The sequence below is a fragment of the Rhipicephalus sanguineus genome, chromosome 1, assembly GCF_013339695.2.
Source record: "Rhipicephalus sanguineus isolate Rsan-2018 chromosome 1, BIME_Rsan_1.4, whole genome shotgun sequence".
Taxonomy (NCBI): Eukaryota; Metazoa; Arthropoda; class Arachnida; order Ixodida; family Ixodidae; genus Rhipicephalus; species Rhipicephalus sanguineus.
In genome coordinates, this window is record NC_051176.1 from 56942913 (window position 1) to 56956597 (window position 13685).

Below are 13685 nucleotides of genomic sequence, written 5' to 3' on the forward strand. Positions count from 1 at the left end.
AAAGACCTGCTTCATATATGTTAGACACAATATTAAAGGGACACTAAAGGCAAATATTAAGTCGACGTTGATTGTTGAAATAGCGGTCCAGAAACCTCGAAGTGCTGCTTTTGTGCCAAGGAAGTGCTTATTTGGAAATAAAATCACGTTTTTAGTGGTCCGCATCGCGTTAGCGCGCTTCAAATCTCCCGCCTGAAAATACGACTTTCATACGTCACTGCTGCCGTGCCCAACGTTGCCCGCTTTTACTGCGCGGCCGCCGACACTAGTAGCAGCCGAGCGGAAGTAGCGGGACCCACAGTAGCAACAACGGCCATTGAAGCTTGCCGCAGTCCCGCAGCGAGCACACACGCAGAGGTTTTGACTGTTCAGCACACTGGCGCAATGGCATGACACTAAGCCACTTCGAGCGTAAGGGTTCATTCCGCGGCACCCAGTGAAAAGACACACCGGTTTCCTTGCTGCAGCACTGGCGTTGTGCACCATTCGGGCATCCGGCAATATCACACGCATGCGGCATTTTGTCGAACTTTCTGTCAGAGCGACTTTCACGAGCGCGCAAAACACGCACGGCAGTACGCGATCCCGAAACTACCACTGAGACGGGCGAGGCGCAGTTCGGCGAAAACGGAACCTTTGAACCACGCGCCGTTCCCCATGGCAACGCCACGGAGGTTTTGTTTTCCATGAATCAAGCGGAAACGAACAAACAGTATTTTATTACGTCTTTTGATGCTCGGAATGTTCTTTTTTTACTGGTACTAGTTTGATTACTAGTGATTTATTGTAGGCTGACTTCCATACGTCATTGGGATCACTTCGAAATGTCCCACTCGTGACGCTCATCATGTGTACATTTAGCTTAATTTCTCGGTAAGTAGGGCACTGCTGTTGATAATATTGCCGTTTTAGAAGTTGTCATACATTGGGCTTTCACTCTGACATAAATTGTTATTTGCCTTTAGTGTCCCTTTAATGAGAACTAACAGACAATAACGCCAAGGAAAGCACAGGGGGCGTTATCTGTAGTATTTAGAATACAAATGTGAAGAAAGTAAAGTGGACGAAAAGATAACTTGCCGCCGGCAGGGACCGAACCTGCGACCTTTGCATAACGCGTCCGATGCTCTACCACTGAGCTACGGCGGCGGTCATCCTCCCGTCCACTTTATGGGGTATATATGTGCATTTAAACCTAGGAGTGTTAGTGAGCGCCAATCGCAGCCATGGTGGCGAGTGTGGAACACTCTTTTTTCTGCCTGTTTGTGTCATGTTGCACATGATCTTTTTACGAGCTAGCAGCTGACTCCCTCACATACTACCTGAAGGCATCAAGTCTGCCAGGACGAGACCCTCGCTATGAATGAAGGAAAGGAGATGGCTCTTAAGGGCTCGTTTTTCTTTATTAGACACAATATTAATGAGAACTAACAGACAATAACGCCAAGGAAAGCATAGGGGGTGTTATCTGTAGTATTTAGAATATAAGTGTGAAGAAAGTAAAGTGGACGAAAAGATAACTTGCACAATCGGTCCCTGCCGGCGGCAAGTTATTTTTTCGTCCACTTTTCGTCCATGTTTACAAGCTTCAAGTGCGCCATATGGTAGGGAAGGACAGTTTTGTTACTCCTGGGTTCATAAGCCCAATACATTATTATCAAAGGCTACATCTACACCAAGGTCTAAAAACTGATAAAGCCACTGATGGGCAGCTAGCACGTAAGTAACAAAGGTGTAAAGCACAAAGTAAATGCCACCATGTATGTAGGTATGCACCACAATAAGTGTGTGGCATTCGAGTGACACCGCGTTCAAAAGGCTTCCAGGCTGTTCATCAAGTGCAAGGTTCAAAGGGGCATTGGTGGTGAATAAGTGAAATTGTTTCCATTGAAAGTTTCTTTTTTTAGCAATATTCAAAAGTAAATATACTATTTTATAAATAGAATATTTTCATCCACATGTTCAGTGCAAATGACATTGAGAAAATCAACCCCTACGGTGCACTTTGTGATATCGCTTGAGTCAACATTTCTGATGTCAACTCAAGCGTTCTCTATTTAATTCGTACAGGATGTTGGTTAAGATCGTCAAGATTTTTTTTAAACAAAAAGAAAAGCTGACAACACATACACCGAAGAGATGTTCAAGCAGTTCATTAGTTAGCCACGTTGACCCCGCTTTACGGCGCTTAGTCTAAGGATTCCTGCACATACAACATGACTCTCTCTATGTGTTTGTAACCATATCCAAATTCCAGCAAAGAGAAGACAGCCAGTGCATGCAGGTGCTGGAGTCTGGTCTAGAGAAACTTTCATAATCGTATAGATGGGCGTTTTTTTGAAAGCCATACACAATGCTGAAAATGCAGAAAGAAAACTGAAAGTCAGCTTATCTGGACATGCCAGAACACATGTTGGTATGCCAAAGACCATAGGCATGCGCACAAAGGAGCATGGGGGGTGGCAATCCCCCCCCAGTTAACTTAGGGGGGGCGCCAAGTCTGCCCCATTCGTTTACTCAGACGGACCTGTCCCATCATTGTTTAATGCGTGAGGTTATGGCCAAGCATGTTTTTGACAATAATGGCAGCCGAGGACCAATGATGTTGCATTCCAAGAGCTATTTACTTCCAATGTTCGCCCCCGGAAAGCTGGGGACCAAAAGACAGGCTGTTGTGAGAAGCACGTCATCACTTCATTTTCATTTTTGCATCCACTGCGAAGCTTGTTTTCTTTTGAACTGGACAAACAGAGGGGGGGAGGGGGGGGCACTACAGTGAGACTTTACCCCACCTAATGGAGAACCCTGCACGTGCCTATGCTGGAGATTTTTACAAATTAGTACTATTTGAATTTGTTATCTGATGCAGTAAACTCCACAGCTGAAAGGCGAAGAGTAAAGAACTTGCCTGGAACCGTGAAACTGGCTGCAACTATAACACGCTCAGAGGGAAAGGTGCCAGTTTGCAAAGTACTACACAATTATGTACATACTGTCTAAAGAGTTAAGGTTCCGGAAAGTGAGCTCTGTGGTATGCCAAAACAAGCAGCTACATCCCATTCCAAGCCAAATGAAAAGCCCTGTCTTCAAGTAAGAGGGCACTGCATTTAGTACTATTGCCCTACCACTACTCATGCTTGTCCTTTGCCACACTAGTCTATATGAATTGGCAACCATAAAACCGAATCGGCGCTAACACAAGTGCAAAGTACGTGTGGTAAATGGAACTATGCTATGCTACATAGAATACTTTGTACTTTCCTTTTCCATGGACAATACAATGTGCAGATACATGTGGCCCATGTCTCAGTTTGACAGTGTACACGCCAGCTTATGGCCTTCGAGACACGGCAGCACATTTCAGAGGCTATGGGCAGTTAAATTTGCTGCTATCGGAAAAAACTGCTTTATTTTGACAACCACTCTTTAACTCTCTTGTCACCACAAGAAAATATTTTATATAGGTTTCAGAAAACAAATTTTTTACCACTGCAAATACCATACTAGCACATATTATAGCACAACCACCTGTAGACAATGAAATGCTGCTTCCAAAAAATGTAAGCTGCAAAACAATCATTTCATTATGTAACAGTAGAAAATCTTATGCTGCCAGTTGAAAAAAAAAAAAAATGGAAAAGAACAAATGTAGAACAACATTAGCAATAAAGGAAAGAAGACTATTTTTCAGGGCTCATTTCTTGTTGTTACACGTAATATTAATGAGAACTAACAGACAATAATGCCACAGAAAGTATAAAGGATGTTATTTGTAGTAATTAGGATATAAATGTGAAGAAAGTAAAGTGGACGAAAAGATAACTGGCCGCCGGCAGGGACCGAACCTGCGACCTTTGAATAACACGTCCGATGCTCTAGTTATTTTTTCGTCCCCTTTACTTTCTTCACATTTATATCCTAATTACTACAAATAACATCCCCTATACTTTCTGTGGCATTATTGTCTGTTCTCATTAATATTATGTGTAACAACAAAAAACAAGCCCTTAAAAGTAATCTTCTTTCCTTCATTCATAGCGAGAGTCTCGTTCTGGCAGACTTGGTGCCTTCAGGTAGTATGCGAGGGATTATTGGTCAGCTGCCAGCTCGTACAAAAATCACGTGCTACGCGACGCCTACAGGCAGAAAAAAAGAGTGTTCCAGACTCGCCGCCATGGCTGCGATCAGTGCTGACTAACACTCCTATGTTTAAATACATATATATATACCCCATAAAGTGGACGGGAGGATGACCGCCGCTGCAGCTCAGTGGTAGAGCATCGGACGCGTTATTCGAAGGCCGCAGGTTCGGTGCCTGCTGGCGGCCAGTTATCTTTTCGTCCACTTTATTTTCTTCACATTTAAATCCTAAATACTACAAATAACATCCCCTATACTTTCCGTGGCATTAGTGTCTGTTAGTTCTCATTATTATTAGCAATAAAGCAAATTCAGAATACATATATACATTTCAAAGAGGAATGACCCAAGAAAAATCCCTGAAAAAAAAAATACTCAGCACACTACTATCTTTAGGAGATGAAAAAGGAACTAGAGACCAGAAGCTGCTTTGCACACCACATGGCGATGCATTTTCAGTTTTGGTGAGGCATACTCATTCCTCCAAAGAACTTTATTGAAAGATCCTGCGAGTTTGTGGGGCGAGCAAAAGGCCCCGCCTAGGTAGCAGTCAGGAGTTGTTGAGTCCTGGCAGCTTCCTCAGCCCGCTGGACAGTGCAAAGTGAGGCATAGGTGGATAACATTTTTTGTTTGCTTAACTTTGTAGTCCTTATTACACATAATGAAGTTTTGCTTTTCATAATGTTCTGAGTATGGCGCTGTTCTTTTGGCAAATGGTTTACTGGGAGGACATCTGCATCGTCAAGCTCAAGCAACTGAAGGGTGAGCTCCAAACAAAAGGAAACTTAAGCAAAGTGGGCAACCCCGGGAAGTTCTAGGGTAGAATGTTGTTACTGTTAGAAATGTACAAAAGTGTTGACAATGGCACTGCACAACTCTGTCATTGCTGGGGTGAGATCTATTCAGGACAGCCTTCTGTCATGAAAAAGTTACTTTGCTGACTAGCAGCACATACTGACCAAGCGAAGCAGGCATTGTGCACATAATGTGTACCTCTTGGGAAGTGCACACAGATGCTCACAAGCAAACAAGTGTGCACTTGTGTGCTTGTTAGTGCCCTCCAAGCACAGAACCCCATCCCTTTTTCTCCGACTGCAGATGGGTGAATGAACAACATGCGACACAGGAAGGTGCCAGCACGGTGACAAGATCCCTGCAAATCTAGACACGACTGGCAGTTCTCTATAGTACAGCGACAGAGTTTTCCTTGGACGGCATAAAAGCCAACGAAGCATTCTTCACCTTCGCTTTGGTGCAGTTTCTTGAAGCTGAGTCCACTTTATGTGATGATGTAACCGAATACCTTGCGCTTGTTTTAGGTAGCCAAGTCCTTGCTTCAGCCCTCTCCAGTGATACCCCTGGCCAAGCTTCTGGCTACTGCACTAACCCTACGGTGAAGACTGAGAAACCCCGCACAACAGGGCATTGTTTTGCAGGGAATTAAGCTCCACAACAATATTTCTCACACTACGGAGATGAGGTTATTCTCGTTGCCACAATAGCTCACCAAGGCCAACACCAAAATGTGGATTGGAAGCATACAAAAAAGAGAGGCATAGCCAGCAAAAGCAATTGGCTCACACACTGCACATTTGTACACTAGTATTCTCACCACACTGCTCAGGCCTTCCAGATTACAAATATGTGCATTACACATGAGCCATGTTCAAACAGACCACAGATGGGAATAACGCCTAACAAGAGTACACATGTAACAAAAAGAAACACCAGTAAGTAAGCTACTAAGATCTGTGCTCCAGGAGGCAGGCATTCTGCACCCACCACCTAGATCAGGAGCGGGCAAGGGAAAATGTTCAGACACACTATGCATGCACACATGTTAATACCAGTGTGTAAACTGCCGCATAAAATGATAGTACAGTCCATATGTTTCATGCAAAAGTCGCAGGTTTGGCATCATTTGGTGACACAGCAATGTGACTTTTCAATCTTCAGTTTAAGACGGAAAATTTACAATCCCCTTTCGTTAAAAAATTAAGGCAGCTTCGCCACTAGTGGTGCAAGGCCTGAAGGAAGTGCGGAGCTGGGCAGCCTTCTCTGTTTCTGTTCGGTTTTCTCTTTCTTTCCTCCTCTCTTTCTTTGTTTTTCTCTTTGCAGTTTTTCTGTCTTTTTTTCTCTATTTCCATTATTCTTCCTATTTTTTCCTTTTCTTTCTCTCTCTCTCTGTATTTCTTGCTTGCTTTTTCTTTTTTTCTATTTTTATATGTGGTTTTGCCTGCACTACACCAAGTGATGACAGCATACGACAGCATACAACAGCCTGGGTCCCTAAAGTGCTCTGCACTTGATATCATCATCAAGGCGCTTGAAGAACAAGAGGAAGAAGACTTCTCCTTGGCGCAAGCACACACCCAGTATGGTACAGATGGCTATGCTACACATGGTTTTGCCAGCGTTACACCAAGCTACATGAGACGACGACAGCATACAACAGCCCGTGCCCCTAAAGTGCTCTGCACTTAAAGGGGCCATGACAAGCAATTTTCGCTCATTATCTGTGTTATGTGGGTAATCCTTAAGTGTTCCCAAACAAGCTGGCGAAATTTCAGCGCATTTGGTCGAGAACTTAATTTATAATGAGCATTTTTATAAACACGCGAGCGGCCCGAGAGTCTGACAACAGTGGTACACTCAAGAGTCGCGACGTAAAAAGTCGCTTATTTTGCAAGCGTCTGTATTCCAGCCAACGATATTGTTTCGTGGTCAACTGCGCGTGCAATGGAGCTATTAGAGCTTTCTTCAGTTCGGTATTGAAAATTGAACGGTTTACAGTGGCTGAAAACTTAGGTAGAAGACGACAGCTCCACTCCATGAAGCACATGACATCACACACTCCATGGTAAAATGGCGGTTGCCGGCGGTGGGCGGGGTTTACAGCCGGCAACTTGTAGGGCTCATTTTGCAATGAAATATTCTTTTACAGTCCACTTTTTATACATGTGCAGGCACAATAGACACTCTACTTCTATATTTCACTGAAAACCGCAATTTGGTGGGTGACCGTGGCATGGCCCCTTTAAAGGAAATGCCCTGCACTCTTCTCAGTTCAAAGAAATGGTGATAATCACCTCAGCATGTGGCTCTGTAGCTGCGAGCGGATGCGGAGCTTGAGTTTCTCGTGCTCCTTGCCGCACTTGAGCAGAAAGCCCGGGCTCGGGTGCAGCGGACTCCAGGCTGGGCTTCCCCCCGCCATGCGAACATTGCAGCGGGCACCTCACCCACCGCAATGTTTCACAGTGGCCCTCCTGCACAAAGTAGAGAATAAAATAAATCACTCCGCACACACTGAATATCATTCTCAATAAATAAATCACTCTGCACTTTTCTGCACAGAGAAGTGGGCAATGGCCTATTTTAGACAATCAGAAGTTCAAATTGGCCTCACGATTCCTGGTGCTTTAAAGAACAAATGGCTAAATACAAAGATTAGGTAAACTGGAAGCCTCATTTAGGTCGGCTATCTTGTAAATGCCAAACAGTGTACGGAAGCTTTCCATTCAATAATATCTGATGAAAATAATACTAGTGCGCCTTTGAATATGTTTTTCATGACACTGCAGAAAAAGAAATGTTATAGAAACTGTGAAATGTATTATAGTATAAACATGCCACTCTTCGTCATTGTAAGAGTATCAGCCGTGCTTTGCCCTGAATGAACAAGGACTGACATAGCAGCTTCATTTTTCCCTCAAAGGCCACAAGAGGAAAATAAAGTCAAGTTAGAACCAACCATTAAGCTTCTTTATTAATAAATGCATCACCTGTAGCAAGAACAGCACTTAAGAGGGACGACATAGAAAAATTAAAGAGGCCACCTATTTTTGACTATAGCATCTCTCATGTGACATCAGGGGGCACAGCATGATCATGTCCCATTCTAGAAATTAATAAACGCTTTGGCCATACACACTTGGTCGAGGCTCAAGGAATGGCTGACGTAAGCTCGAGCTTCAATCAATCGTGTGCGGCCAAGACATCCGTTTAAATGGGCATAAGATTGTGGTCCAGATTTGATTATTTTCACAGAGAGCATTAGCGAAGAAGGTATTAGGGAGATCATCTCAACATGTCCATTTTGGTGCAGGCTGTTTAAATTGAGGAGGAGTAGTGAGAACTTGCGTGGCAATTTCATACAAAGTCATACAGTATTGCAATCAAATAGAACTATAGATTTGTAGACAAATAATTTACCTCAAACTCAACTAAAATTTCACTTCAGTGTCCCCTAAACAAATGCAGTAGCTTCTCTAAAGATAAATAGCAATGAGCGTAGAAAATGCTTTCAAAAAGACACTTTATAATACATATGTGCCCTTAGGCAATCCACTCGCCATATATCATGGAGAAATGTTGCAGTGTGACTGTCATACACTGGATTACACACGGTTGTCTTGAAACATTTTACCACGATAGATCTGTTAGAACTGCAAAGAAAATTTAACAGAGAATGTGTTGGCGGGGAATTCAGTAACTACATCAGCTTGAGAGGTCTGGAAACGTCGCAGTTAGCCAATGCCCGTATTGAGCAGACACAAAAGAGAGTTTGCGAAGAACAGAAGGCTGCCATGACGTTAACTTGGCTCCCTATAAAACAGGCACACCTGCCAATGCCTATGATTGCGCCCATAGAGAGTATTTAAGAGCGCACCAACTTTTCTGGGGGACAGAACTAAAATAAAGTTGTAACATGATCAATGGTTTTGCTTTATCCGCAGACTTAAAACAAACATTACATAGTGAAGGTGACTACTTTCAGCTGTAAGCACTTCTTAACCTTAACAGCCATGAAGCAAACTAAAGGAAAATGACAACATACTGCTCTGTGAAGGGAGATAAGCCTGGTGAAATGTAGAAGACAAAGTCTAGATGCTTCATAATATGCTGGTTAGCAGGTGAAAATTGTGCTTTGATGCTTCTATCTTATGATCAGTGCTGGCGTAATTTGAGACTGCACATTCTTCGACGCTTTTCAATCCCAAGCTCTCCATTTGCTTTAAGGGTATGCTAAAGCAAACCTGCAAAAAGGAAGAGAAAGAGAAAACCTTTTATGTCAATATTTTTGCGACCTGCGACGGCTTATACTAAATCATGAAGTGCTCTTATTCAGTGCAAAGGAGTCCTGAAGCAATATGGTTTGTAATTATGACCAGGCCTGTAGGCACTAAGGCTGCTGCACTAGACTACTTTCACAAGGGAAGAAATTTGAGATATTTCATGATGTTGCCTTTGCTGAAAGGGAAGATTTTTATCCACCCTTATATGTAGCATGAAGTTAGGTAGAAAATTCCTAGAGGTTTCTTAGAAAGAAAGCGCCCCAGTTAACAAAAAAACTCGTCCTACTCCAGGGTCCTGGACCAGATCAAATTTTTTGTTGACAGGCATGTTTTCTTTCTGAAAATACATGTGAATTTTATTTGAAGTTTGACGCTATGTATGAGAGTGGATGACAATCTTTCCTGCTTCCTTGAAACTTTTTCCTCCTCGCTGGCTTACGCAGATCTGTTTAACATGTTGCTTTTGCTACAATGCATACTCAGACGGCTCTGCAGGGGCTCTAATAAGGAAATTTTACAGGCTCTCTGGATATTAAAAGCTGCTGAAAAACGCATAAACACACTATCTCTGCCACTCGAAAGTAACGAAGTTTGGCATCTTGGCGAGAACCTTCCAAGTCGACACTTGTAATGACTTGTCAAGGCTTTTTTTCTTTCTTTCCATGCATTGCTTGCACATTCATTAGTATACTTGGCACATTTGTTCGAGAATATGGTGACCATCTAGCATGTCTGAATGATTGAAATCGAGTAAAGTCTAGCAATTTGTCCTGTACCGTCTCTTTGCTGACTTTTTCAGTTCTAGAAAGTGCCACCGAAAAAAACAAGATGACAAAATAGTTCAAGTAAATGCAAACTATGGTTCAAAGATTTCAAGGTGCACTTATTCACACAAGCAAACACTGCAGATATGCAGTATTTCACGACCGACAGCATTCCAGAGTTCCATCCAGAAGAAAACATAATGTGCATCATGCAGAAGTGTCCTGTTACAAAGAAGGCTGCCAAAAATGTCGAATAACAGTGGGAAATCATAAAATAATGCTATTCTAGCATACGTGATCAATCAGCATTTCAACGACAGAAATTTGAGCTAACTGGTAGGAATTTATCATCTTTGCACGACATACTTTCTTCCGCGATTAAATCAGTATTCCTACCGCTAGTACATAGAAGATGCAATTCCTAGGGCTTACACCTAGAGTATGTCAGAGTCAATGGTACATCCCATGAAACACATAACCTCTATAAAACGTCTTTAAAACGTTTAAAACCTCTATAAAACGTTTTATAGAGGCTTTGTGTTTCGTGGGATGCCTTGACAACACGACACATTTCCTTTTACTTTTTTAAAAGAGCAGAAAAAAATGATAAAGCCTTCAGTGTTTGCCACTGGTGACTTTGGCAGCCTTTCACTCCCTTCCACCTTTACCAAGAGCCTGTGTATACATTTAAAAGGCATCTGCAATTCCACATAAAATGCCTTGTATCATTCGGGCAACAGGAGTAGAAACCATGCAAAGAAAATGTAACTGCTAAGTCTATGAACATATTGTAAGATAATTCTTTTGGTTTAAAAGCCTTCACGAGGAAGGCCACAGCATTTTCATAAAAATGAAAAAAATAAGTAAAAGAAACATTGAGCGACCTGCACGTAGGCCAATTTTTATTTTTGCCTGGCTGCAGTAGTTTAAAGTCACATAGGTGGGCATTAAAAAAAAACTTCTCTTTGCCTTACATCATCACCGTTGCCCACAGTCTGTATTCAATGCCCCTTTGCTACAACTCATGCCTACTCTCTTCACATCAAGCTTATGCATCCCGTATTGACAATTAAATTTGCATGCTATACAATGCTACAAGATTAATTTCAACGCTATAAAGAACTCACTGCTTCCAGGAATCAAACATTTCAATGACATTGAGAATATTCATGCCATCCAACATTCAGTCCAACATGGCTCACAACAAGACTATCTCTTAGTGACCATGCAAGTAACGCGCGAGTTGTTAATCATATACATGATCAAAGACACTATCTTTTATGCATTTAACGTTCATATGTTTCCCAGCATATATAATGTATTTTTTATGTTTACTTTGCAGAAAGATTTATACTTGGGTCGACATGCATGGCCATTAGCTTTCTACATTCTAGCACATCTAATAGTACTAACTCACTTATATATATATATATATATATATATATATATATATATATATATATATATATATATATATATATATATTACCTGAGCACAATCTGCGAGTTCTTCCTTTTGCTCAGCACACGTACACACACACACAGAGTCGTAGAAAGGGTATGAGGGCTCCATGTAGAATCGGTTCACATTATTTTTTATCACAATGCTAAGTTTAAAATATGTGTCACAGGTTAGGCTTTTAATTAGTTCAATAATTTCTGAGCTTAAGACTTGGAAGTGAAGTCACAAAATAAAGACAAAAACACACAGCCGAAGAAGCTGATAATGCATAATAATTCTATGATAACCCAACAAAGCCAAGGCGCACATTTTTTTTTTTTTCCTTTTAGATGGGCGTGTTATATAGAAGTCAAGCCTGCTAGCAGCTTCCAAAGCAATGAGTGTCCGCACCTAGTTGGTAGCTATACTACTAGCGCACAACACAACTCAACTGCTGCTGAAAAGCGAGTTCCATATCTAACCAATTCACGGCGCTCCTTTCAACTTCACAATATTAATACAAATACAATACCAAAAATGGCTGTATAGAAAAATTAAGCGCCACATTCTCCAAAACATGAGCACCGTCTTTCCGATTTTATGCCCATTGCAGCCAAAATTAAGCAACGAATACAAACAGAAGCCTTGAAGCCGTTCCGGGATTCAAGTTTGCAGAAAGACAAGCAGTTTGTCAGGACAAAGTTAAGATAGTCTATCAACGCGCGCGATAGCAACGGAACCGAAAGATACAAGGAACTCTCAAAACATCCCTCATATGTGATGGATGATATGACGCCGCTAATGCACACTTTCCATTCGGCTAAATAAAGTTTTTTGTTCATTTACTGAGCAGGGCCCTCACCTTCGGAAAATAAGTATGTGCGACATTCCGCAAGCATTTCAAAACAGATCGCGCGCACCGAGGGTCGTACGACACAGCAAACCCGACGAAACAGCTGCAGTATACGTCGCGCGCCTTGCCTTGAGAATTTTTTTTTCGTCACGGGGAGAGGACGAAGCGGCACCGCACTTCCAAATCTGGCACTCTCTGCGGCATGGCCTTGTTTGGGAATAGCTGCGAAAAAGGATGCGGAGGAGATGGCCAAACGCGAGAGGGGCGAGGCATCCGCCAAAGCACTGCAGCGAAGCCTACCCAACACCTCGGACATGTATGCAACGGAACGAACACGCCGCTTTCGCTTCCACGCAAGCGGACGTGTTTGTTCGCGCAAAAAAAGCTCGCACACTCTTGAGACTGGCATGTCAAACGCTCGCCTAACACGAGCTTGCAACTGAATGCAAACCAGTCAACGAAAGAGAGCGCTCGGCTTCAAATATGATGTCTCAGAGGCCCGTCAAAAAGCTTGACAGCAGGCAGCGCAACAGCAGCATCAAACACGACACAAAAACGGCGCGGCATTTTGAGCGGGGCCCCTACTCGCGCGTGCGACTACGCGCTTTCCCGTACATCCGGTCCCGTCCATCGGCGAACAGCTGAAGTAACGCTACGTTACCTTTCCGACGTTGATGATGTGCGGCTCGTCGAGGAGCTAGCATCCGAAAAATTTACCCATTGTGAGACCCGCGGCCTTCCACACCACACTTATCGAGGGAAAGCTGTGAAGAGAAAAAAGTGAGGAGGAGACGCGCTTCTATTGTAGCGCCATCTTCCAGCTCCGAGAGAAGGTAATACTTTGCGCGCAATTTTCGTAACGCTTCTAAACGCCGAGCAAGCGCCTGGCAGGAAAAGACAACGCACATGCGAGAAGTAAGGCAATGGTGTAGTACTTCGTTATGGTTTGCTGGTTAGCTAGTCTGTTCTGGATTACAACGAGTCATGAACAGGTCTTATGCTAAGGAGACGAACACCTTCGAAGGTAGCTTTCCTGCACTACAAATATTATGCAGGTAATAGAATAGCGTACGCAGCAGAGGCATAGCCAAAAATTTTTTCGGGGAGAGGGGCAAGCTAACACAAAAAAAGGGTGGGTTCAAGCATTCTTTATGCCTGTTCGTGCGTGCGTTTGCACGTGTGCGTGTACACACATGCAAAACTGAAAAAATTCGGGAGGGGAGGGGGCGGGGAGGCTTTCCTGCCTTGCTACGCCAGTGGTACGCAGAGAGCGTTCGTTGGGTGGGTAACCAAAAGGATAGCGCATGAGGCAGGGGCGTAGCCAGAAATTTTTTTCGGGGGGGGGGGGGGGGGGGGGGTTCAACCATACTTTATGTATGTTCGTGCGTGCGTTTGTATGTGTGCGTGCATGTG

General features: G+C 43.1%; 1 protein-coding gene across 1 annotated transcript in view; it reads right to left on the reverse strand.

The window, feature by feature from the left end:
* The window catches only part of LOC119391651 (uncharacterized), an 82578-nt gene extending 69547 nt beyond the window's left edge, over positions 1–13031 (reverse strand). Inside the window, exons 1-2 of the mRNA XM_037659320.2 lie at positions 12934–13031; positions 7230–7406 (exon numbers count right to left, since the gene is read on the reverse strand). Coding sequence (XP_037515248.1) covers positions 7230–7354 — 125 coding nt within the window. The 5' untranslated portion in view covers positions 7355–7406; positions 12934–13031. The remainder of the gene's footprint in view (positions 1–7229; positions 7407–12933) is intronic.
* Positions 13032–13685: the final 654 nt, after the last annotated feature.